Raw genomic sequence first — 27,746 nt, forward strand, 5'->3', positions numbered from 1 at the left:
AGGCATGGCTTTTATCAGGAAGTTCATGGGAGGAGAGAGGGGTTCAAGACAAACAGGGCCAAGGCAGGATCATCCAAAGAATTGTCAAGGGAGCTGTCCAGTATTCCAGGTGGCTCAGCAAGAAGAAGCATTGCCTCTCACTGCAGAAGGCCCAGGTTCGGACCCAGGCTCTGACAACAGTCTTCATCTTGGTTGTTCTCCCCCCATCCTCACTCTCTGACCTCTGGTGGGGCTCAGCCCCGCTGTTCTTCATGACTAAATCATGGACTAAATAAGGAAGTGCAGTACTTCTTGTGTTGGGAAGATGGCGATGAGTGATAGAGGGGGTGGGGACCCTCGTCCTATAATCCCCTCATCACTGTCCCTCCTATAAAAGACAGTTCTGGTTGTTTCCTCACTCTCTGACTAAGGTCCATGAATAAAGAAATGACCTGGTAGGAGATCAGAGGAGCCATTTCCTAGTTCCCTTGAGGGTGGAATTGTAAGCTCCTCAGAGACCAAGCTGCCTGATGTGGGCGGAGTCCTGGTTTGGGGGAACAAATCAGCTCCTGTCTAGTAATCCTCTTTGTCTTTGTATTTTAGTCCATGGCCGGGAGATGAGGAAAACCTCCGAGGATTGTCTCACTTTGTCTCCAGACTGGAAAGTAGAAGATGAGGACATCACACAGTATAGTCCAGGAGAAAACCCGGCTCCCTCCAATGTCCATCCGGCACCACCCAGTGTAGATGGACCATCGGATTCCTCGTATCCTGAGAAACCTCAGACTGTGCGGGATGGAGCAGTCTTTCCAATTCATAAGAGGTTTTCCTGTCCTGAGTGCGGGAAGAGTTTCCAATTTAAATCTAATCTTAGTATGCATATAAGGTCTCACACAGGGGATAAGCCACATTCCTGTCCTGAGTGCGGGAAATGTTTTTCAGTAAAGTCCCATCTTTTCCAACATCAGAGATCTCACACTGGTGAGAAGCCGTTTTCCTGTCCTGAGTGCGGGAAATGTTTTTCACAGAAGTCCAGTCTTAACAGACATCAGAGATTGCACACGGGGGAGAAGGCATATTCCTGTCTTGAGTGCGGGAAATGTTTTCTAAAGATGTCCAGTCTCTATAGACACCAGAGATTTCACACGGGTGAGAAGCCATATTCTTGTTCTGAGTGCGGGAAATGTTTTTCAGAGAAGTCCAATCTTTACAAACATCATAGATTGCACACAGGGGAGAAGCTCTATTCCTGTTCTGAGTGTGGGAAATGTTTTGTTCAAAAATTAGCACTTGTCACACATCAGAGATCTCACACGGGGGAAAAACCATATTCCTGTCCTGAGTGCGGGAAATGTTTTTCAGTTAAGTCCAATCTTCACAAGCATCAGACATTGCATGTGAGTGAAAAGCCCTATTCCTGTTCTGAGTGCGGAAAATGTTTTGTACAAAAATCAGAACTTGTCACACATGGGAAAACTCACACGGGGGAAATACCGTATTCCTGTCCTGACTGCGGGAAATGTTTTCCAGATAAGTCGCATCTTTACAGACATAAGAGATCACACAAGAGGGAGAAGCAGTATGCCTGTCCTGAGTGCGGGAAATGTTTTTCATTGAAGTCCCATCTTTCCATACATCAGAGCTCTCACACAGAGGAGAAGCCACCTTCCTGTTCTGAGTGTGGGAAATGTCACTCTCTGAAGTCCTGTCTTTACAGACATCTGAAGTTGGACACGGAGGACAATGAACTTTTATGGTCTGAGTGAGGGAATTATCACTCATTGTCTTGATTTCCTGTACATCAGGGGTCCCACACAACCCTGGAGGTGTATTAGTGCCTTGAGTGCGGGAAATGTCTTCTAGATGAATATTGCTGGACATCCCAGCTCTCATGTGGGGAAGAAGCACCCCCTGATATACACCTCAGATATACTCCATGGCTGATCTTCATCATGGAAGAAACAGTTCATAAGGAGATCAGAGGTCCCCAAAGACGTGGATGAAGTGTGGGACCGGGTTGGCCATTTATGGCAGGAGAAGAATAAAAATGGAGTCATGACCTTTCATTGGCTGAGTACATTTTGTGGTGGGAGATTTCGTAAACGTCTAGAGGTCTATTTTTCAAAAAATCAGTTGAACGAATGTGTCAAGCATTCACCCAGCTGTAACGTATGTTGGTCGTGTTTAATTTTTTTACAGTTATTTCCTATGACCTTTGGCTCCATCTATGGCCATAATGCAGTATTGCTGCTTTTTCCTAAAAGGAGCGATTTCAGGAAAAATAATGCATCAGAGCCACTAGATGGAGCTGGTCATCATAGGAAATCATTTGTAACGTCTGGAGGAATGCTTGAAAACAGACCCCTTAGTTTCCTTCATCAGGCAGGTTTCATAGAAATCACTAAGAGATCATTCTTATACACTTTGAAAGATATAAGTTAATTAACCCCTCCCCCTCCTGAGGATTTCCCCCCCTTCCTGACCAGGCCATTTTTTGCCTTACGGCGCTGCGTTACTTTATCTGACAATTGCGCGGTCATGCAACACTGCACCCAAATGAAATTTTAACGTCCTTTTTTCCCACTAATAGCGTTTTTTCGGTGGTATTTGATCGCCTGTGCGTTTTTTATTTTTTGCGCTATCAACAAAATAAAAAAATGACAATTTTGAGAAAAACTATATTTTTGACTTTTTGCTATTAAACATGTCCAGTAAAAAAAATTAAAAAAATCGAAGTTCGTCATAAATTTAGGCCAAAATGTACTCTGATCCATGTCTTTGCTAAAAAAAAATCCCAATAGTGGGATTGCGGTGGGCATTCTGACACTGGCGGGGGAAACTGACTTGGTGTCACTGACATTCCCAGTGACACCAATACAGTGATCAGTTCTAATAAATAGCACTGACACTGTACTAATGGCTCTGGGCAGGAAGGGGTTCACATCTTGGGGGATCAAAGGGTTAACTGTGTGCTGTTTTACACGATATTCTGTGTTTGTGTCTCACTGAAAGCACACAGCCATGAAAAGCAGTATGCAAGAGCTGACAGGGAGGAGAACTGTTTTGTTTGGCACTGGACAGGAAGGGGTTAACACGAGAGGCAATCAAAGGGTTAACTGTGCTGTTTTGCACCTGTCATATCTGCCCCACCTCTCAGCCCCTTGGTCTGTCCCTGCTCTCTCTGCCATCTCTCATCCGTGCCCCTCTCCCCTCTTGCAAAGATGAAAGGCATTCCTAAGATAAACTGGAGCCACGCTACCTCTGGGCCCCCCCCCCCAGTGACTAGGGGGTCTAACTAGTTTTAAGAAGCTGATGCCGGAGCTCCCGAGGTATTCACCACTGTGTAGCTGACGGAAGGGGCCCGGACTGCGGCTGGGACCTTTTCATGGCCAGGTCGGCAGAGACCCAAGGCTGCCTAGGACCCCCCTTCTCCCAGAGCTGGGGAAGACTGTCTGCTAGACACTGGAGATCCGTGAGTACATGCTGTCTGCCTGCTTCACTTGAACTGTTCTTGTGCTGACCTCACACCAACCCTCCCCCCATTGGAGTACTTGCTACAGAGACTCACACCAAACACCCTGTTGGATTACTTGCTACAGAGACTCTCCCTTGGCTCTTGGTGTTGGACCTTAAGTGTGTTGGTCCTTCCGTGTTGCCCTGGACTGGCGTATTCACCCTCCCTGCAAACTCCCCTATTTGGTGACTGTCATCTGTTTGCCTCAATAAAGCTTTGTGTGTTTGCCATCTACTCTGTGTGTTCTGTCCTGCCTACACTCCATCACAACACCATATTCTGTGTTTGTGCTTCACTGTATGCACACTGCTTTGCATGGCTGTGCTGCGCACAGCCATGCAAAGCAGTATGCAAGAGCTGACAGGGAGGAGAACTGTTTTGTTTGGCACTGGGCAGGAAGGGGTTAACATCTGGGGCGATCAAAGGGTTAACTGTGTGCTGGGTGTGTTTTACTGTGTAAGCACACTGCTTTGTATGGCTGTGCTATGCAAAGCAGCACGCTGGTGCTGATGGGAGAGATCTGTATTGTTTACATACAGACCTCTCCCCCATTAGTAATACCCAGCGATCACTGGGTGCCGGCAGGGAATCACCGGCTGGAACCCGGCGATTGACAGCTGAAGCCTCCAATGGCGGCGTGGGCAAGTTGCGCGTGCCCCCTATCCGGAATACAAAATCATATGTATATATATGTGATTTTGCGCAGCCCTGTAGCAGTAGTTCTGCTTTAGGGCGGTCGGGAAGCGGTCAAAGCAACCATGTTAAACCAAACATTGACTTAAAATGGAAAAATAGGTGTTGCTAAGTATTAACCCCTTTGCGCTGGCACCTCTCGGCCCTTTAGGAGGTTTCAGAAGCCCAAATGGAAAATCCTGAGCCACCAATGAGGCCAAGGGATCATCAGGATACAGGAGGTGAAAGTTCCCAATAAACTCATGCATTAAGAGGCTGTCATCACTGGTGAGGCAAGATCTTGATGGAATTTTCCTCTGATATTGGGGAGTTTCTGAGGCGGCAAGGAGACCGTGGCTGCCCAGGCATTGAACTGTGCGCCTAGATACACTATTTTTTTGAGTTGCCTCAAGTTGGCTCTGTAACAAACTAGATCATCAGAGCTGGAAGCGGAGTTCTTTTTCTTGTTCCTTTCTGTTATTTGAGGTATTTCTCAGCCCTCATTCCCTACCCCCTTTTCCAGCCCTGAGAGGCAAACGTTATCTCCTGACAGATGGTGTGGGACAACCAGGCTAAGACATCTGAGATTGGAGCCAGGCCGTCTGCTGAGGTGTAACTTTTGTCACCCAAAACTATGTAAGCCCACTCATTATCAAACTGACCAGAGTAATTGCACATTCCTCAGGTCAACTGTATGGTTCATATCATGGGATATGAAGCTGGTAGTTAGTTTAGTTTCCCAATGACCACTCCCAAAATGTGTAGTCAGAGCCCCCCTCCCCTTTGAGAGGGACTTTTAAAAAAGAAGAGACAAGCCTGTGAGTAGAACTAACAGATCTCTTTAGCTGAACATCGTAACCAAAAGGAGACTAAGGAATCACCCTGCTCTGCATCTTGGATTTGCAAACCCAGGCTAAGGGCAAGTAACTTAACCCTGTACTTTCCTTCCTAATTATCTCCTTGCTGTGTCTTTATATACATATATATATATATTTTTGTGACATCTCTTTGTAAATATTGTACCGCACCTGTTGACCCTTTTAGTAATAAATCTTTCTTTCTGAAAGTGTTAAACTGTTTCTAAGCGCTTATTTGCAATTCACGAATCCCTGCCTTTGAAGAGACGCTACTGTTTGTTATATCTCTGTATAGCAGGTCCACGGGCCGTGCTATAGAGATCAATATTTCAATCATTATAGTGTATATTTGATAACGGGAGTTTTCCAGTCTCCGACAAAAGTGGTGGTGGCAGTAGAGGGTTAGTTGCGTAATTAACCCGACCCAGTAACAAGCGCATTTAGGCTGCAGGCACCGATTGTATTCCATTAGCTGGGCAATCGCTGTGCTGGGTGTGGCCTTGTTACGCGCGTCACATCGCGGTTTTAGATCGGCCGGCCCTTCGGTCACGAGTTTGGTGAGAAGGTCTGCGGTCTTACGCCGTGGGCGTGACGTATTACTGTTAGTCGCGGTCGTGCGATTGTCGCCCTGTTGGTGGTGGCGACCGCGGGTCGTGACAGGCTCTTCTGGAGGTTCACAGTCCAACTGAATGTTTGTAAGGTGTACAACAGAATTACCCTCTGTTTCAGTAGCTGGTCCTGGCTTAGGGCTAGGAGGATAATGTCGACTCTTAGACCTTGTTCCCGCTATTAAGACCTTGGTAAAGGTTCGGGGAGAGGTGGACAAGCCAAAGGGGATACAGACAAACTGGTGGTAATACATCAAGTGTATAATGCATATACAAATAAAAGTGCAAAATCTACATGATCCATTTGTTGCATAACACAAGCTCTCTACACAAAATCCATATCAATGCGTCTGTCTAGAATATTTTGAAAGAAGAAGAATCTTCCATCAGAAGTGTGACATTCCTTACCAGTCTCATAAATGCCATGTCCATAGCCTGACCTTTAGCATCTTCTTCTGCAAGAGGTTACAGCTTTTGAAAGCAATTGGCTGAGGAGGACATCCTATCCACTTTTTCCCACTCTAGCTGAAACAGGCCTTTGATTTCTGACATTAGAGGAAAAATATTTAGCTGTTTAACACAGCAGTCTAATTATGCCTTCTCTACTTTCACAGGTAAATGCATCTATCTCCTATCTCCGCTCTTAACTAGAAAAACGCATTGACTCCTGTTAAATTCAGAACAAATGGTGTATTTATATTTGTGTGTATGTTGACCAGTCCTCACCTCTAGCTGCACCCAGTTTACGACTGTAGCCTGTTCCCTGAGAAACATCCCCCACTATTCATGTGATCCTTATCAGCTTCTAATTGGGGTGGAGTTGAATGCTCATTTGAGCATCTCCCTATAAATTTAGATCAGCTCATGGGGGGAGATCACTGATGGGGGGCACAGTCTCTGATGGGGGTGCTGCTTTTGATCGAGTGCTGCGTTGAAAGAGTGCGATGCAGTTAAACACAGCAGTTGAACTAAAGCAGGAGAACTTAAGCAGCAGGAAGACACAACAACAGTAAGAAACTCTACTGCACGCTGGACAGACTGCAAGCAAACACCCTGGGAAACATCTTACATACCTGAGTCCCGCTCTGTGTACCTTTATAATATGTCCCCTCTTCTCCTTATCACATTACTATCCCCTGTTCCCAAATCTCTTTTCTTTACCCCTCTGCTCCACCCCAAAACTTGTACATCTCCCCCTCATTGCTATCATCTCCCTACTATTGCTCTCATCGCCTCCCCAAAATGCCTCTTCCACTCCTCCTTCTCATTTTCCTCTCCTCCGTTCCCATAATCCATTCACTATATCCCTCTGCTCCTCCCAAACATTTGTATATTGTGTCCTCACTACTTCCTTTGCCCCTCTATGGCACCCACCACCTCCTCCTATTACTCCACTCTCCCACTGACCCGAACACCTCCACTAGTAGTTTCTCATGCTCCTGCACATCCCGCTCCCATGCCACCTTTCTCACCCTTCGAGGCCCACTGCGTCCGACTATTCTCCCCAACCCCCCTGAAGATTGCTGTGATATACCGGCCTCCTGGATCCATACCCCTCTTCCTGGATGACTTCTCCTCCTGGCTACCCTTCTTCCTCTCCTCTGAGCTACCCACCATCATCCTTGGGGATTTCAACATCCCTGTCAACCTCGACAACCCGGACACAGCCCGTCTCCTCCACTTAACCTCCTCCTTTGCACTTGCACAGTGCATACATTCCACCACCCACACCAACGGTAATATCCTTGATCTCGTCTTCTCCAACCGCTGCGCTCCCCACAACCTCACTAACACCCCCTTCCCTCTCTCTGACCACAACCTGATTACCTTCTCTATCTCCTCGTCCTCCAACACCTACCCCTCCAAATGTCACTACTACCAGCCGTAACCTTCGCAACCTTAACCCTGCCTCCCTCCACTCTGCAGCTGATCAACTCCATGACAGCATCCTCCCCGTGTCTTACCCCGACTTGGCTATGACCGCCTACAACAACGCGCTGTCAACAGCCCTTGACTCACTAGCGCCTTTAACCACAAGCAACATCAGACCCCGACCGCTCCAGAAATGGCAGACTGATCACACCAAAACCCTCAAACGATACAGTCGTGCCCTGGAGCGACTATGGCGCAAAACCAAATCTCAACAAGCTTTCACCCGCTACAAATCTGCCTTCTACACCTACACCCCCTCCCTCCACGCAGCCAAACAAGCCTACTTCCTGACCCTCATCAAGGCCCTCTCCTTCAATCCTCGCCGACTCTTCTCCACCTTCAACTCTCTACTCTTGCCACCCCCACCTCCACCCAGCACCTCACTCACTGCCCTTGAGATTGCCAATCACTTCAAAAACAAGATTGACACAATTCGCAAGGACATCGCCGCAACTCACACGCCCTCTCAACCCGTCCCCTCTGACACAGCTACCCCCTCATCCCCCCTCCCCCTCGACATAACCTGCAGGGACTTCAACGCTGCTCAAACTCCAACCCCGTTCCCCCTCACTCAACTACCCCCTCATCACCCCTCTCCCACGGCCCCTCCACTGCTCTGACTTCCACCCCACCCTACATTCCTCATACTGAAGCCCCCACAACACTCTGCACCTTTGACCTTACTACCATCGAGGAAGTCTCCAAGATCCTCTCTGATGCCCGCCTCACCACCTGCCCCCTCGACCCTATCCCCTCACAACTCCTACGACCTCCCTCCCCCTCCATCCTACGCTCTCTCCCTCTCCTCCGGCACTTTCCCCCCGCCTCTGAAACATGCACACATCACCCCCATACTTAAAAAGCCCTCCCTGGACCCCAATGACCCGAACAACCTCAGACCCATCTCCCTGCTCCCATTTACATCTAAACTCCTCGAGCGCCTAGTCTACACCCGCCTAAGCTCTCACCTCAACGACAACCACCTCCTTGATCCCCTACAGTCTGGCTTCCGCCCCCTACACGCCACCGAAACTGCCTTACTCAAACTCTCCAACAACCTGCTAACCGCCAAAGCTAATGGCCATTATTCAGTGCTCCTACTCCTTGACCTCTCTGCGGCCTTCGACACAGTCGACCACCCCCTCCTTCTCAAAAAACTACACTCCCTCGGCTTCAGAGATTCTGCTCTCTCCTGGCTCTCATCCTTCCTGTCACAACGCTCTTTCAGCATTACCTATAATGCTACCACCTCCCCCTCACTCCCTCTCTTTGTTGGGGTCCCTCAGGGCTCTGTCCTCAGGCCCCTTCTCTTCTCCATCTACAGCTCCTCCCTGGGCCAACTCATACACTCTCACGGCTTCAACTACCACCTCTATGCCGACGACACACAAATCTATCTCTCAACCCCCCACCTCACCCCCTCGGTCTCCGCCCGAATCACACACCTACTGAGCGACATATCAGACTGGATGTCGCTCCACATCCTTAAACTGAACCTCTCCAAGACAGAGTTTCTTGTCTTCCCCCCAGCCCGGACCCCACCCCCCATTGACTTCTCCATCACGTCTAACAATGCCACCATCAAACCCGCCCTGCAGGCCAGAGAACTTGGTGTCATTCTGGACTCCAACCTATCCTTCCAGCCCCAAGTCCAATCTTTAACAAACTTGTGCAGACTCCACCTCCGCAACATCGCCAAAATCTGCACGTTCCTAACTCCAGAAACCACTAAACAGCTCATCCACTCCCTCATCATATCACGACTCGACTACTGCAACTCCCTCCTCACTGGCCTGCCTCGCCACTGGCTATCCCCGCTTCAGTCCATCCTGAATACGGCTGCCAGACTCATTCACCTTTCCAACCGCTCCAACTCCGCCACCCCCCTCTGCCAATCCCTCCACTGGCTTCCGATTGCGCAACGGATCAAATTCAAAATCCTAACACTGACGTACAAAGCTGTCCACCATACTGCCCCGAACTACATCACTGACCTAATATCCAAGTACCGCCCAGCACGCACAATCCGCTCCTCACAAGACCTCCTTCTCTCTAGTTCCCTGGTCTCCTCCTCCCATGCCCGCCTCCAGGACTTCTCCAGGGTGTCACCCATCCTCTGGAACTCCCTGCCCCAACCCATCAGATTATCACCTACTCTCCTCTCCTTTAGGCGCACCCTGAAAACCCATCTCTTCAGGGAAGCCTACCCCACCCCCTACTAAATTGCCGACCTCCTCCACTCTTCCTACCACTCCATCCCCCACAGCTATCTCCTCCTGTGCCCTCCATCCCCTCCCTCCTAGATTGTAAGCTCGAAAGAGCAGGGCCCTCGATCCCCTCATGTTTTGCATTGTATTGGTATTGTTCTGTCACATGTTCTGTCCCCCTTTGTAATGTACAGCGCTGAGCGAACTATTGGCGCTTTAAAAATACTTTATAATAATAATAATAATTTTAAAAAGGAAAGCATGTGTCAGACTTCTTTGGAGGAGGTTCTGGGTCTTCCCATTCTAGAGCTGCCTTAACAGGATTGATGAATGGCCTCACCATGCTGAACTCAAACCCAGAACATTCAGGGGCTGCTTCTGAGGAGGATACAGTTGCAAGAAAAAGTATGTGAACCCCTTGGGATTATGTGGAGTTTTGCATGAATTGGGCATAAAATGTGCTCTGAACGTCATCTAAGTCACAACAATAGAAGAACACAGTCTGCTGAACATAATACTACACAAACATTAGATGTTGCCATGGTTTAATTGCACATAACATGTAAACATTCACAGTGCAGGGAGGAAAAAGTATGTGAGGCCCTAGCTTAATTACTTCTCCCAGAGCTAATTGGAGCCAGGAGTGAGTCAACCTTGACTCCAATCAGTGTGATGATATTGGATGTGTTGCTGACAGCTGTCCTGCCCTTAAAAAACACACACCTGTTTTGGGTTTACTGCTTTCAAGAAGCACTGTCTGATGTGAACCATGCCTCGCAGAAAAGAGCTCTCAGAAGACCTACGATCAAGAATTGTTGACTTGTATGAAGCTGGAAAGGGTTACAAAAGTATCTCCAAAAGCCTTGATGTTCATGTGTCCACGGTAAGACAGACTGTCTACAAATGGAGAAAGTTTAGCACTGTTGCTACTCTCCCTAGGCGTGGTCGTCCTGTAAAAGTGACTGCAAGAGCACAGCGCAGAATGCTGCATGAGGTAAAGAAGAATCCCAGAGTGTCAGCTAAAGTCCTACAGAAATCTCTGGCACATGCTAACATTTTTGTTGACACATCTACAATAAGGAAAACATTAAACAAGAATGGAGTACATGGGAGGACACCACGGAGGAAGCCATTGCTGTCCAAAAAGAATATTGCAGCACGTTTGAAGTTTGCAAAAGAGCACCTGGATGTTCCACAGCACTACTGGCAAAATATACTGTGGACAGATGAAACCAAGATTGAGTTGTTTGGGAAGAACACACAACACTATGTGGAGAAAAAAAGGCACAGCACACCAACATCAAAACCTCATCCCCACTGTAAAACATGGCGGAGGGAGCATCATGGTTTGGGGCTGCTTTTCTGCCTCAGGGCCTGGACGGATTGTTGTCATTGATGGGAAAATGAATTCCAGAGTTTATCAAGACATTTTGCAGGAAAACGTACGACCATCTGTCCACCAACTGAAGCTCCGCAGAGGATGGGTGATGCAACAGGACAATGACCCAAAGCATACAAGTAATTCAACAAAACAATGGCTGCAACAGCACAGAATACGCCTTCTGGAGTGGCCCAGTCAGAGTCCTGACCTCAACCCGATTGAAATGCTGTGGCATGACCTTAAGAGAGCAATTCACACCACACATCCCAAGAATATTGCTACACTGAAACAGTTTTGTGAAGAGGAGTGGTCCAAAATGACTCCAGATTGTTGTGCAGGTCTGATCTGCAACTACAGGAAACGTTTGGTTGAGGTTATTGCTGCCAAAAGAGGGTCAACTAGTTATTAAGTCCAAAGGTTCACATACTTTTTCCTCCCTGCACTGTGAATGTTTACATGTTATGTGCAATTAAACCATGGCAACATCTAATGTTTGTGTAGTATTATGTTCAGCAGACTGTGTTCTTCTATTGTTGGGGGGCACAGTCTCTGATGGGGGTGCTGCTTCTGACGGAGTGCGGCTTCGAAAGAGTGCGAAGCAGTTAAACACAGCAATCTAATTATGCCTTCTCTACTTTCACAGGTAAATGCACCTCTCCTACCTCCACTCCTAACTCAAACGCATTGACTCCTGCTGTTTTCCTCCTGGGTAAATGCACCTCTCCTACCTCCACTCCTAACTCAAACGCATTGACTCCTGCTGTTTTCCTCCTGGGTAAATGCACCTCTCCTACCTCCACTCCTAACTCAAACGCATTGACTCCTGCTGTTTTCCTCCTGGGTAAATGCACCTCTCCTACCTCCACTCCTAACTCAAACGCATTGACTCCTGCTGTTTTCCTCCTGGGTAAATGCACCTCTCCTACCTCCACTCCTAACTCAAACTCGCTTTCACTCTTGTTATATTCAGAACAAATGGTGTATTTATATTTGTGTGTATGTTGAGCAGTCTTCACCTTCAGTTGCACCCAGTTTACGACTGTAGCCTGGTTCCTATGAGACATCCCCCACTATTCATGTGAGCCTTATCAGCTTCTAATTGGGGTGGAGTTGAATGCTCATTTGAGCATCTCCCTATAAATTCAGATCAGCTCATGGGTGAGATCTCTGATGGGGGGCACAGTCTCTGATGGGGGTGCTGCTTCTGACGGAGTGCGGCTTCGAAAGAGTGCGAAGCAGTTAAACACAGCAGTTGAACTAAAGCAGGAGAAAGACACAACAACAGCAAGAAACTCTACTGCATGCTGGACAGACTGCAAGCAAACACCCTGGGAAACATCTCTTACGTGCCTGAGTCCCACTCTGTGTACCTTTATATAATACACTCCTCCTCTTCATACTACTATCCTCTGTTCCCAAATCTCATTTCTTTACCCCTCTGCTCCACCCCAAAACTTGCACATATCCCCCTCATTGCTATCATCTCCCTACTACTGCTCTCATCACCCCCAAAATGCCTCTTCTACTCCTCATTTTCCTCTCCTCCATTCCCAAAATCCATTCACTATATCCCTCTGCTCCTCCTAAACATTTGTATATTGTGTCCTCACTGCTTCCTTCGCCCCTCTATGGCACCCACCACCTCCTCCTATTATTCCACTCTCCCACTGACCCAAACACCTCCACTAGGAGTATCTCACGCTCCTGCACATCCCGCTCCCATGCCACCTTTCTCACCCTTCTCCTCCTCCTAGCCGCGGGAGACATCTCCCCGAATCCTGGCCCTCCACCACCTCCCTCACCCGCACAACACCCTCCCGCCTCCATGTCCTACCGCAACCCCCGCAACCTAGTATCTGTCCCCCTGCTCCCTAAAATCTCCCCCCCGTTTTCATGTGCACTCCTGAACGCCCGTTCGGTGTGCAACAAGCTTACCGCCATCCACGACCTCTTTGTTTCCCGCTCCCTCAACCTCCTGGCGATCACGGAAACCTGGATCCAGCCCACTGACTCTACCTCCCCTGCTGCACTCTCCTATGGAGGTCTCACCTGGACCCACTCACCCAGACCTAACGGTCGTAAAGGTGGTGGGGTTGGTCTGCTCCTGTCACCGCAGAGCACCTTCCGAGTCCTCCCAAACCCCCCCTCCCTATCCTTCTCCTCCTTCGAGGCCCACTGCGTCCGACTATTCTCCCCAACCCCCCTGAAGATTGCTGTGATATACCGGCCTCCTGGATCCATACCCCGCTTCCTGGAAGACTTCTCCTCCTGGCTACCCTTCTTCCTCTCCTCTGAGCTACCCACCATCATTCTTGGGGATTTCAACATCCCTGTCAACCTTGACAACCCGGACACAGCCCGTCTCCTCCACTTAACCTCCTCCTTTGCACTTGCACAGTGCATACAATCCACCACCCACTCCGACGGTAATATCCTTGATCTTGTCTTCTCCAACCGCTGCGCTCCCCACAACCTCACTAACACCCCCTTCCCTCTCTCTGACCACAACCTGATCACCTTCTCTATCTCCTCGTCCTCCAACGCCTACCCCTCCAAATGTCACACTTCTACCAGCCGTAACCTCCGCAACCTTAACCCTGCCCCCCTCCACTCTGCAGCTGATCAACTCCACGACCGCATCCTCCCCCTGTCCTGCCCCGACTTGGCTATGACTGCCTACAACAACGCGCTGTCAGCAGCCCTGGACTCACTAGCGCCTTTAACCACACGCAACATCAGACTCCGACCGCTCCAGCCCTGGCAGACTGATCACACCAAAACCCTCAAACGACGCAGTCGTGCCCTGGAGCGACTATGGCGCAAAACAAAATCCCAACAAGCTTTCACCTGCTACAAATCTGCCTTCCGCACCTACACCTCCTCCCTCCACGCAGCCAAACAAGTCTACTTCCTGACCCTCATCAAGGCCCTCTCCTCCAATCCTCGCCGACTCTTCTCCACCTTCAACTCTCTACTCTCTCCACCCCCACCTCCACCCAGCACCTCACTCACCGCCCTTGAGATTGCCAATCACTTCAAAAATAAGATTGACACAATTCGCAAGGACATTGCCGCAACTCACACGCCCTCTCAACCCGTCCCCTCTCACACAGCTACCCCATCATCCCCCCTCCCCCTCGACATTACCCGCAGGGACTTCGTCGCTGCTCAAACTCCCTCCAACCCCCTTCCCCCTCACTTAGCTACCCCCTCTTCACCCCTCTCCCACGGCCTCACCACTGCTCTGACCTCCTCTCCCACCCCACCCTACATTCCTCATACTGAAGCTCCCCCAACACTCCGCACCTTTGACCTTACTACCATCGAGGAAGTCTCCAAGATCCTCTCTGATGCCCGCCTCACCACCTGCCCCCTCGACCCTATCCCCTCACAATTCCTACGACCTCCCTCCCCCTCCATCCTACGCTCCCTCACCCACATCTTTAATCTCTCCCTCTCCTCCGGCACTTTCCCCTCCCCACTGAAGCATGCACACATCACCCCCATACTTAAAAAGCCCTCCCTGGACCCCAATGACCCGAACAACCTCAGACCCATCTCCCTGCTCCCACTTACATCTAAACTCCTCGAGCGCCTCGTCTACACCCGCCTATGCTCTCACCTCAACGACAACAACCTCCTCGATCCCCTACAGTCTGGCTTCCGCCCCCTACACTCCACCGAAACTGCCTTACTCAAACTCTCCAACGACCTTCTAACCGCCAAAGCTAATGGCCACTATTCAGTGCTCCTACTCCTTGACCTCTCTGCGGCCTTCGACACAGTTGACCACCCCCTCCTCCTCAAAATACTACACTCCCTTGGCCTCAGAGATTCTGCTCTCTCCTGGCTCTCATCCTACCTGTCACAACGCTCTTTCAGCGTTACCTATAATGCTACCACCTCCCCCTCACTCCCCCTCTCTGTTGGGGTCCCTCAAGGCTCTGTCCTTGGGCCCCTTCTCTTCTCCATCTACACCTCCTCCCTTGGCCAACTCATACACTCTCACGGCTTCAACTACCACCTCTATGCCGACGACACACAAATCTATCTCTCAACCCCCCACCTCACCCCCTCGGTCTCTGCCCAAATCACACACCTACTGAGCGACATATCAGATTGGATGTCGCTCCACTTCCTTAAACTGAATCTCTCCAAAACCGAGCTCCTTGTCTTCCCCCCAGCCCGAACCCCACCCCCCATTGACTTCTACATCACATCCAACAACGCCAATATCAAACCCGCTCTGCAGGCCAGAGTACTTGGTGTCATTCTGGACTCCAACCTATCCTTCCAGCCCCAAGTCCAATCTTTAACAAACTCGTGCAGACTCCACCTTCGCAACATTGCCAAAATCCGCACGTTCCTAACCCCAGAAACCACTAAACAGCTCATCCACTCCCTCATCATATCACGACTCGACTACTGCAACTCCCTCCTCACTGGCCTGCCTCGCCGCTGGCTATCCCCGCTTCAGTCCATCCTGAATACGGCTGCCAGACTCATTCACCTTTCCAAACGCTCCGTTTCCGCCACCCCCCTCTGCCAATCCCTCCACTGGCTTCCAATTGCGCAACGGATCAAATTCAAAATCCTAACACTGACGTACAAAGCCGTCCACCATACTGCCCCGAACTACATCACTGACCTAATATCCAAGTACCGCCCAGCACGCACACTCCGCTCCTCACAAGACCTCCTTCTCTCTAGTTCCCTGGTCTCCTCCTCCCATGCCCGCCTCCAGGACTTCTCCAGGGTGTCACCCATCCTCTGGAACTCCCTGCCCCAACCCATCAGATTATCACCTACTCTCCTCTCCTTTAGGCGCACCCTGAAAACCCATCTCTTCAGGGAAGCCTACCTCACCCCCTGCTAACTTGCTGACCTCCTCCACTCTTCCTACCACTCCATCCCCCACAGCTATCTCCTCCTGTACCACTATCCCATCCCTTCTAGATTGTAAGCTCGAAAGAGCAGGGCCCTCGATCCCCTCATGTTTTGCATTGTATTGGTATTGTTCTGTCACATGTTCTGTCCCCCTTTGTAATGTACGGCGCTGAGCGAACTATTGGCGCTTTATAAATACTGTATAATAATAATAATAATAATAATAATTGTTGTGACTTAGATGACGTTCAGAGCACATTTTATTCCCAATTCATGCAAACCTCCATGTAATCCCAAGGGGCTCACATACTTTTTCTTGCAACTGTATATCATAAGTATGCTGCCATGTTTGCATCAGGAAATAGAGTGTTACATCACAGCACGCCCATTCCTTCAACCCACCCCTTCCTTCCACCCCCCCTTCCTTCCACCCCACTCTTCTTTCCACCCCTCCCTTCCTATCTTCCTTCCACAAACCTCTCCCTTCCTTTCACTCACCCCTCCATTATTTCCACCTACCCCTCCCTTCCTTCCACCTACCCCTCTATTCCAGCCTCCCACCCCTCTCTTCCTTGCACCCACTCCAACCTTCCTTCCTTCCACTCACCCCTCCCTTCCCTCCATTCCTTCCTTCCTTCTACCTACCCCTCCCTTCCCTCCTTCCACCCACCCCTCTCTTCCTTGCACCCACTCCAACCTTCCTTTCACTCACCCCTCCCTTCCTTCCCTCCATTCCTTCCTTCCTTCTACCTACCCTCCCTTCCCTCCTTCCACCTACCCCTCTATTCCTGCCTCCCACCCTTTTCCTTGCACTTACTCCAACCTTCCTTCCAGTCACCCCTCCCTTCCTTCCCTCCATTCCTTCCTTCCTTCTAGCTACCCCTCCCTTCCCTCCTTCCACCTACCCCTCTCTTCCTTGCACCCACTCCAACCTTCCTTCCACTCACCCCTCCCTTCCTTCCCTCCATTCCTTCCTTCCACCTACCTACCCCTCCCTTCCCTCCTTCCACCTACCCCTCTATTCCTGCCTCCCACCCCTCTTTTCCTTGCACTTACTCCAACCTTCCTTCCACTCACCCCTCCCTTCCTTCCTTCTACCTACCCCTCCCTTCCCTCCTTCCACCTACCCCTCTTTTCCTTGCACCCACTCCAACCTTCCTTCCACTCACCCCTCCCTCCTTCCACCTACTCTATTTCTGCCTCCCACCCCTCTCTTTCTGGCACCCACTCCAACCTTCCTTCCACTCACCCCTCCATTCCTTCTACCTACCCCTCCCTTCCCTCCTTCTACCTACCCCTCTATTCCTGCCTCCCACCCCTCCCTTCCTTACTTCCACTCATCCCACTCTTCCTTCCTATCTTCCACCCATGTCTCCCTTCTTTCCTTCCACCCATCCCTGCCTTACTTCCCTCCCTTCCTTCCACCCATCCTGTCCTTCCTTCCACCCACCTCTCCCTCCCTCCCTTCCTTCCACGGACCCCTTCCTTTCTCCCTTCCACTCCTCCCTTCCTTCCTTCCATTTCCTTCCTTCCTTCCTTCTGCATAAAACATTTAATAGTGGAACTTATTGAGATAATTTACGAGTGCGTGTTTATGGGAGGAATTAAGGGCGGGGCAGGGTAGGGGTTAGGTGGGGAAACTGGCGATGAGCAACTCTTAAGTCCTGGCTAGTAGCTCCATACTTCAAATTTTGAGCCCTGGATCTACAGTCCATACACCCAGCACAAGGCCGTGTTCAAACTATGAGACGGTTCTCGGGGCTGCAGTTCCTCTGAGCTCCACAAGATGTTGATCTCACTTCTACCCAGACAGGAAGACTTTATGGAATGCAGACAGGAAGTGATGTCAGGTACAGACAGGAAGTTCCGGGTGAGAGGTGAGTGGGGAGGAAGTAGAGAGGAGACGTTGGTGGAAGTGGCAGCAGAGGAGGTAATAAGATGTTATTTCCTATTTCCACCCAGTAACCCCCCCCCGTCATGTCCGTCCTCTTCCCCCATAGTCACGTCCGTCCTCTTCCTCCATAGTCATGCCTGTCCTCTTCCTCCATAGTCACATCCGTCCTCTTCCTTCATAGTCACGTCCGTCCTCTTCCTCCATAGTCATGTCTGTCCTCTTCCTCCATAGTCACCTCCTTCCTCTTCCTCCATAGTCACTGTGACGTCTTTTATCTCCAGCAGATGATGATACATATATAGTGTGGGAACCCAGTTAACCCCTTCACGGAACATTTTTTTTTTCCATTTTTTAAGATCTGTCACCTTTTCACCTTAACCTCCCTAGCGGTCTGATTATGTCAGCATTTCTGTGCTGAAAGCGGTAAATGTTTTTGCATGGAAATATGTATTTTTTTTATTCTAGGCCTGTAATTTTTAGGAAAACTCACTGAAATCTGTCCGAGCAAGAGTCTAGTAAACATCCCGGGGATGATAAACTTTGAAGCACGAAATCATAATTTATAATATAATAAATAATCATAAAAAATAATAATATAATAATAATACATTTAATTCAATAATATAATCAAACCGAAAACACTGAAATGTGAAATATAGCGCCAAGTTCGCACATCGCTGAGCTCAGTCGCAGAATCGTTTTCAGTGTCTGATGAGGAATTTCCCCCACGAATCATTATCACTCAATTCTGCAAGTGGTTCTGATTTACTATCGCTGTTCTCTAGCCGGTCTAAAACCGCTTTTGACCTAAAGGGACGCTTTTTGGACGCCATGGACGTTTCTCAGTTTCCAGGCAGAAAAAACAGTAAAAGTGCAGGCAGGGCGCCGGACAAAGCACTCGGGACAAAATGTATGTGAAATGGTTTGATACAGGAATGTAATACTATCAGATTTTAGTGTATTATGTGTACGTCAAATTTTGACATTTTTGAATCTCCCGCCGGTTCCGTCCCCTGTGCGGGAGCGCAGGACAAGGTAAGTGATCTAGGGATCCCAGAGCAACGCTGCAGGGTATTCCCGAGTGTAGCTCGGGGTTACCTCTTCTGCTACTGAAATTTTACCCCGAGCTACACTCGGGAATACCGCCAGTGGGGTTAATAGTTGCTTGGAACGAGGGATAAGAAATGAATTTGGGTTTTACTGAAATTAGTACAATGTAAGAAACATTAAACAGTCCAAACTAAATGTCTTCCCATGGGTTCAGTAGTTCTTCAATGTCCATCAACCCTCCTATTCCCCCCTCACATCCACATCCTATTATTGTGTGACCAATACCATCCAAATCATTCTTACTTTCATTTCCCAAAGTTATCCGTCTACAAGGAGAGGTATAGATCACATGATGGCACCAATGAGGATGAAGGAGGACCGGAGTCACATGACTGAGAAGATACTAAACCTCACCCTGGAGATCATCTACCTGCTGACCGGAGAGGTGAGGAGGATTCTGGGAGGTCACATGACATCACTCTTATCTCTATTAATAAAACACAGACCTGACTGGAGAGGTGAGGAGGATTCTGGAAGGTCACATGACATCACTCATATCTCTATTAATAAAACACAGACCTGACTGGAGAGGTGAGGAGGATTCTGGAAGGTCACATGACATCACTCTCATCTCTATTAAAACACAGACCTGACCGGAGAGGTGAGGAGGCTTCTGGGAGGTTACATGACATCACTCTTATCTCTATTAATAAAACACAGACCTGACTGGAGAGGTGAGGAGGATTCTGGGAGGTCACATGACATCACTCATCTCTATTAATAAAACACAGACCTGACCGGAGAGGTGAGGAGGATTCTGGGAGGTCACATGACATCACTCTTATCTCTATTAATAAAACACAGACCTGGCCGGAGAGGTGAGGAGGATTCTGGGATTTTAACATGCCTTTTTTGGTTGGTTCTTCAAAACAGAGATTTGCTCGTCTGAAGTCAGGTGATCATATGACCATCACAGTGCCTCCATGTGACTCCCTAAAACCTAAAAGACACAACATGCAGAAGATTCTAGAAGTCACCAAGAAGATGATGGAGCTGCTGACAGGAGAGGTGAGAGGTGCTCGGAATATAGAAGGACACAAGGATCTCTACAAGGACGTCATGATGGACAATCAGCCGCCCCTCACATCACCGGGTAAGAGGAGACTTTATTGTAAAGGAGAGAGCAGTACGGAGGATCCACCTAGATCCCCCATCATCTGATAAACACATAGAAACAATGGATTCAGTCAGTGTGTGTGTTTCCTACAGATGGATCCAGTCATGGGAACCCACCAGAGAGATGTCCCCGTCCTCTGTATTCCCGGGATTCCACACAGGAAGATCACACCATCCCTCACCATCATCAGGTAGATGGAGGAACAATCACTAGTAATTAGGATTTACACAGAAGTATGTTTGTTACAATGAATGTTTTATTCAATATTTAGAGTGGAAACCTCGGAGATTATATTATTGTAGTTAAAGAAGAGTATAAAGAGGAGGATGAGGAGTATGGAGTCATAAAGGAATATTCAGAAGAACACAAGGATATGATGGAGCCACCTAATACCAGGAACCCACCAGAGAGATGTCCCCGTCTTCTGTATTCCCAGGATTCCACACAGGAAGATAACACCATCCCTCACCGGTACAAGGTTGGTGGGACAGAGCATTTAGAACATGGACTAGTGGATGTGTGGATTTTTTTGGGGATGTCACATCATTAAAGTTTATGTTTTACAGATTTGTTTTTTTTTGTTCCTTCTCTTGGCTTAGGGTGTAAAAGTTGAGGGTAAAGCAGAAGAGGCGTATGTTAGGAATAATCAGCAGTCTATGGAGGAGGATGGAATAACGGGGACATTTATAGAGGAGGACACTCCTACAGAGATCAGCACAGGTGGGTCATGAACACTAAATCTATTCCTCCACCCATACTGCTCACTGATTGGTCCAGAGTAGGGCGGGGACTGGGTGATATCAGCCTGTAATCCCCTGGTCACTTTCCTGAGCTGTGTTCCCCGTCCTGTATTCCTGGATTTCTCTCGGATAATCTTCCTTCTCTGTGCTGCAGACACAATTTATGGATCTAGACTGGATTTATGGAGATTCTGGGGTTCAGCTGGCAGCAAAATGTTGAGGGTTACTCTGATATCTGCTGGCTGTGCCGGGTGGAGGGATATGTCTGTATAGTCTCAGACCCAAGTCACTGAGTGCAGTCTCAGGAGATGGGAGGCAGCGGTGTGGGACCTCTGCAAATAAACATTTAATCTTCCACTGATAACTGAACTCCATTATTATAAGTCTTTACCATTACACTATTTAATTTATATTGTACATTACATACTCCTGACCCCTGCACTATATACTCTATGTTGTACATTACATACTCCTGACCCCTGCACTATATACTCTGTTGTACATTACATACTCCTGACCCCTGCACTATATACTCCATGTTGTACATTACATACTCCTGACCCCTGCACTATATACTCTATGTTGTATATTACATACTCCTGACTCCTGCACTATATACTCTATGTTGTACATTACATACTCCTGACCCCTGCACTATATACTCTGTTGTACATTACATACTCCTGACCCCTGCACTATATACTCCATGTTGTACATTACATACTCCTGACCCCTGCACTATATACTCTATGTTGTACATTACATACTCCTGACCCCTGCACTATATACTCCATGTTGTACATTACATACTCCTGACCCCTGCACTATATACTCTATGTTGTATATTACATACTCCTGACTCCTGCACTATATACTCTATGTTGTACATTACATACTCCTGACCCCTGCACTATATACTCTGTTGTACATTACATACTCCTGACCCCTGCACTATATACTCTGTTGTACATTACATACTCCTGACCCCTGCACTATATAGTCTGTTGTACATTACATACTCCTGACCCCTGCACTATATACTCCATGTTGTACATTACATACTCCTGACCCCTGCACTATATACTCTATGTTGTACATTACATACTCCTGACCCCTGCACTATATACTCTATGTTGTACATTACATACTCCTGACCCCTGCACTATATACTCCATGTTGTACATTCCATAGTCCTGACCCCTGCACTATATACTGTACTGTATACTATTGTACATTACATAATTCTGCTACTATATATTTCTAACTGTTGTATCTTATTCAATAAGCTGTACGTGACATAGTCCTGATTTCTTCCCTCTACCTTCTACCCACGGCTATATATAAACTCAACATTTATTCTTTTTCACCTGCTGGATATTTTATATCCAATCAAAACATCAGATTTTATACCTAATGATCTGATTGGAGCACAGACTTTTACATGGTGATAATAATGTGATAACATCCTCCAACTTTGGACCCTTAAATAGAAAGTGATAATGAGGGAGGAGTCAATACCCCAATGATGGTGGTCTTCAGGATCAGTCCAGTCTTCATCTTGGTTGTTCTCCCCCCATCCTCACTCTCTGACCTCTGGTGGGGCTCAGCCCCGCTGTTCTTCCTGACTAAATCATGGACTAAATAAGGAAGTGCAGTACTTCTTGTGTTGGGAAGATGGCGATGAGTGATAGAGGGGGAGGGGACCCTCGTCCTATAATCCCCTCATCACTGTCCCTCCTATAAAAGACAGTTCTGGTTGTTTCCTCACTCTCTGACTAAGGTCCATGAATAAAGAAATGACCTGGTAGGAGATCAGAGGAGACATTTCCTAGTTCCCTTGAGGGTGGAATTGTAAGCTCCTCAGAGACCAAGCTGCCTGATGTGGGCGGAGTCCTGGTTTGGGGGAACCAATCAGCTCCTGTCTAGTAATCCTCTTTGTCTTTGTATTTTAGTCCATGGCCGGGAGATGAGGAAAACCTCCGAGGATTGTCTCACTTTGTCTCCAGACTGGAAAGTAGAAGATGAGGACATCACACAGTATAGTCCAGGAGAAAACCCGGCTCCCTCCAATGTCCATCCGGCACCACCCAGTGTAGATGGACCATCGGATTCCTCCTATCCTGAGGAACCTCAGACTGTGCGGGACCGGGCCGGCCTTCCAACAGAGAAGAGGTTTCCATGTTCTGAGTGCGGAAAATGTTTCCATTTTAAATCGGGTCTTAATTTGCATAAAAGATCTCACACAGGTGAGAAGCCGTATCCCTGTCCTTTGTGCGGGAAATGTTTTTCTCAGAAGTCTAATCTGTATAAACATCAGAGATCTCACACAGGGGAGAAGCCGTATTCCTGTCCTGAGTGTGGGAAAAGTTATTCGAGGAGATCCAATCTTAACTTACATCAGAGATCTCACACAGGTGAGAAGCCGTATTCCTGTCCTGCGTGCGGAAAATGTTTTTCACACAGGTCCTCTCTTTACAATCATCAGAGATCGCACACGGGCGAGAAACCGTATTCCTGTTCCGAGTGCGGGAAATGCTTTGTGAAAAAATCCGAACTTGTCATACATCAGAGGTTTCACACAAGGGAAAAGCCGTATTCCTGTGGTGAGTGCGGGAAATGTTTTTCAATGAAGTCCAATCTTTCCACACATCAGCGATTGCACACGGGGGAGAAGCTGTATGCCTGTCCTGAGTGCGGGAAATGTTTTTCACAGAAGTCCACTCTTTACAAACATCAGAGATTGCACATGAGGGAAAAACCACTTTCCGCTTTTGGGGGAAAAAAAAATTGAAAATTAAGATATAGCCCATACAATTGCAACACAAGCCATACTGTAATAGAATCTTGTTCAAAATGTAATTTTTCTTTTCAGTCTTCAGATTTTGTGCATCCCCTGCAGTGCTGTAACTTTCTGTAACTGCAGTGCAATATGGCAACCTGGAGGTGTTCTCTACACAGCTGGTGTACAGAGCGCCCCCATGATATGTTATTTCCTGCTTCTGTGATTGGCTCACTGATTGTCCCAGAAGTCTACACTAAAATACAAGTCAGATTTTGTGCATCCCCTGCAACAAAGAATAGGGTTATTCACATCCAAAGGGATGCAGACCCTGCCACTTTCCTCGTTGGAAATTTGCCTGTGCGTCAGTTGATCTATAATGAAAACAACACTCCCATTGACTTTGCGCAGAGACACAGACAAAGCAATATTTCTTCAGAATAACAAAAGGTAGGAATCTGAGACAAAGCTTGTTCAAATCCTTGCGAAGTACAAAAAGTACAAGTGTGTACAGGATATCTACCATCAAAAAAACACCGTGGTGCAACAAAATGGAAATTCCAGTGCCGAAACCTAAAATTCAGGATGCACTTGGCCGAAACTGAAACAGACACTTTGAAAAAAACATTTTTTTTAATATAACTAATGTGGCAGGTGATTTTTCCTTGAAGTCTATGGGAGGTGATTTTTCCTTGAAGTCTATGGGAGGTGATTTTTTCTTGAAGTCTATGGGAGGTGATTTTTCCTTGAAGTCTATGGGAGGTGATTTTTCCTTGAAGTCTATGGGAGGTGATTTTTCCTTGAAGTCTGTGGGAGGTGATTTTGCCTTGAAGTGTATGGGAGGTGATTTTGCCTTGAAGCCTATGGGAGGTAATTTTTTTCTTGAAGCCTATGGGAGGTGATTTTTCCTTGAAGCCTATGGGAGGTGATTTTGCCTTGAAGCCTATGGGAGGTGATTTTGCCTTGAAGTCTATGGGAGGTGACTTTGCCTTGAAGCCTATGGGAGGTGATTTTGCCTTGGAGCCTATGGGAGGTGATTTTGCCTTGAAGCCTATGGGAGGTGATTTTGCCTTGGAGCCTATGGGAGGTGATTTTGCCTTGAAGTCTATGGGAGGTGATTTTGCCTTGAAGCCTATGGGAGGTGATTTTGCCTTGAAGCCTATGGGAGGTGATTTTGCCTTGAAGCCTATCGGAGGTGATTTTGCCTTGAAGCCTATGGGAGGTGATTTTGCCTTGAAGCCTATCGGAGGTGATTTTGCCTTGAAGTCTATGGGAGGTGATTTTTCCTTGAAGTCTATGGGAGGTGATTTTTCCTTGAAGTCTGTGGGAGGTGATTTTGCCTTGAAGTGTATGGGAGGTGATTTTGCCTTGAAGCCTATGGGAGGTGATTTTTTTCTTGAAGCCTATGGGAGGTGATTTTTCCTTGAAGCCTATGGGAGGTGATTTTGCCTTGAAGCCTATGGGAGGTGATTTTGCCTTGAAGTCTATGGGAGGTGACTTTGCCTTGAAGCCTATGGGAGGTGATTTTGCCTTGAAGCCTATTGGAGGTGATTTTGCCTTGATGTCTATGGGAGATGATTTTTTCCTTGAACTCTATGGGAGGTGATTTTGCCTTGAAGTCTATGGGAGGTGATTTTGCCTTGAAGCCTATGGGAGGTGATTTTGCCTTGAAGCCTATGGGAGGTGATTTTGCCTTGAAGCCTATCGGAGGTGATTTTGCCTTGAAGCCTATGGGAAGTGATTTTGCATTGAAGTCTGTGGGATGCGTTTTTGCATTGAAGTCACTAGGGAGTGTTTTTTACAGTAAAGTCAGTGGGACGCAATTTTGCATTGAAGTCACTAGGGAGTGTTTTTTACAGTAAAGTCAGTGGGACGCAATTTTGCATTGAAGTCACTAGGGGGCATTTTTGCATTGAAGTCACTAGGGGGCATTTTTGCATAACAGCATTACAGTCAATGGGACGCAATTTTTCATTGAAGTCAATGGGACACTTTTTTGCACTGAAGTCTATGGGATGTGATTTTGCATTGAAGTCTGTGGGAGGTGTTTTTGCAATGAAGTCACTAGGGAGTGTTATTTACAGTAAAGTCAGTGGGATGCAATTTTGCATTGAAGTCACTAGGGGGCATTTTTGCATTGAAGTTACTAGGGGGCATTTTTGCATTACAGCATTACAGTCAGTGGGACGCAATTTTGCATTGAAGTCATTGGGACACTTTTTTGCACTGAAGTCTATGGGATGTGATTTTGCATTGAAGTCTAAGGGACTCGATTTTGCATTTGGGCCCCCCCACCACCACATATGTACGTATGTACGCACGCACGCACGCACAAATGTAAAAGCACGCGCTGGGGCGCCTACGCATGAAAAGTTGATTGCGATACACGTGTTACATATCGCCGCGCACGCCAGAATGAGAGCAATAATTCTAGTACCAGACCTCTTTTGTAACACTATACTGATGACCTATAAGAGGCTTTAAAAGTGTCAGTTATAGAAAATATAGGGTACTAACATTTGTTGCCGTTTCACGAGCGCATGTAAATTTAAAGTTTGACATGCTGGTTATCTATTTACTCAATGCAATCTTGTCTTTTATATTTTACAAAAAAACTGGATTGCTTTTTGTGCCCTAAAATTAACTTAAGTATTTTCTTGGGGGGGTTTGTGTCATCTTCAGGCCTTTTTAAATGATTTTTTAAACGTGTACATCTAATTTAAAGGACTCGATGCACTCGGAGTTCTTTAAACAACCAATTAAAAAACTGGCTTACGGAACTGCCCCCATTCGAAGGGATGTATGCGGGTGGTCATTACCAAATTTTAAAATATGTAGATAGGGTTGACTAGTTTATGAACTCTGACCGCTTGAAGCGTTTCTTTTATTTAAGATTTAATCAACTGTTCTACCACTTGCCTTATCTACATGCTAGAATGCCCATGCAACAAACACTACATAGGGAAAACCAAGGGACAGCTAAGGGTACTGTAACATACATGTAAGATTTGAGTAGCTGAGATGTGATCTATAGAAATATGACAATGTAGATTTAGCATTCCATGTTAATATAAGATGTGTTCAGAATTAAGAGATATATGGTCACCAATTAGCATCTGAAGGGACAGAGCTTCCTCTAGACTGGAGGTGACACCTAGATGCCAATAAGACTTGTCACCTACTTCTAGACATTTCGGCTCCAGAGGCAGCAGGAACCAAGAGAGGGCTCTGATCTGTCTAGGAACTCTAAAGTATATCAGCAGATCAAAGGAATATATTTTCATCTCTTATATAATCTGTCATGGATCCAACTCACATGCACACGCCCGCAGCTACTAGCTAACCCAGGCGGGCACGTGCAGCCGTGACTTGGGGTAAGAGGGAATAAGGGGGACTTAATCTGAATACATATAAGACCAGCCGTGATATACTTTCACAGCCCGCACTACCTCTGGCCACCACTAGAGGGAGACTCCAATCCAGCTGGCCAGCCACACACAGGCAGATACGAATCTTATATACAATCTGGTGCACGCTAAGGGTTGGGGAGCAGCCTAGCGATTGGCACACCCTTCTAGGATTCCTCCAGCTATCCTACAAGCTAGAACCCCGGTGTTAATCGCTCTTTCACTGTCCACACACCCCCACGCCAGACACACCACAAATGGTAGCTTGCCACCACCCAACAGTTTTATCCGCAGACTGGCCTGCTGGGCCACCACACACACACCAATCTCCGTCTGGAGATGTTACCTTTACAATCTGCATGCAATCAGCCAACACGCAGTGCAATTGCATACAGATTGGCAATGAACTTGACTGAGCATATAAAGACACTAAAATACAATACAATCTAATCTCTCTGGAGATATGAGCCCGAGCTTAGTACACAGAAGTCACTTATTAATTTTATGATTTAATATCCAGAAAGTGGGCAGTGCATAAAATATGTACAAAGTATAAAAAGTTACAGAAAATACAAAAAATACAAGAAGACACACAATTGGCTATTGACTATAAAATAAAAGGGAATAAAAAACAAAAATAAAACTTTTACCAAGAGTTATCC

At 47.4% G+C, this 27,746-nt stretch overlaps 2 protein-coding genes across 2 annotated transcripts in view; one reads left to right on the forward strand and one right to left on the reverse strand.

Moving 5' to 3' along the window:
• LOC149451809 (uncharacterized) overlaps window positions 1-27,746 on the reverse strand; it is a 187,251-nt gene that overhangs the window by 51,912 nt on the left and 107,593 nt on the right. The window lies entirely within an intron of this gene.
• Window positions 134-26,725, forward strand: LOC149451812 (uncharacterized). Its single transcript, XM_089690129.1, has 6 exons — window positions 134-1,741; window positions 4,663-4,723; window positions 20,256-20,348; window positions 20,430-20,636; window positions 20,758-20,878; window positions 22,851-26,725. The coding sequence occupies exons 1-6, from the start codon at window positions 510-512 to the stop codon at window positions 23,687-23,689; spliced, it is 2,553 nt and encodes an 850-aa protein (XP_089546255.1). The 5' UTR covers window positions 134-509; the 3' UTR covers window positions 23,690-26,725.

Source organism: Staurois parvus, unplaced genomic scaffold (assembly GCF_062004578.1).
Source record: "Staurois parvus isolate SC_StPar_1 unplaced genomic scaffold, SC_StPar_1.0 ptg000519l, whole genome shotgun sequence".
Lineage (NCBI taxonomy): Eukaryota > Metazoa > Chordata > Amphibia > Anura > Ranidae > Staurois > Staurois parvus.

Bases quoted from the DNA above. Each gene is read 5' to 3' on its own strand.
- LOC149451812 (XM_089690129.1), top strand. From the start codon at position 510: ATGTGGGCGGAGTCCTGGTTTGGGGGAACAAATCAGCTCCTGTCTAGT. The intron at 1,742-4,662 runs GTGAGGGAATTA...GGTATTTCTCAG, and splicing joins AATGAACTTTTATGGTCTGA to CCCTCATTCCCTACCCCCTT. The intron at 4,724-20,255 runs GTGGGACAACCA...CCTACAGATGGA, and splicing joins GTTATCTCCTGACAGATGGT to TCCAGTCATGGGAACCCACC.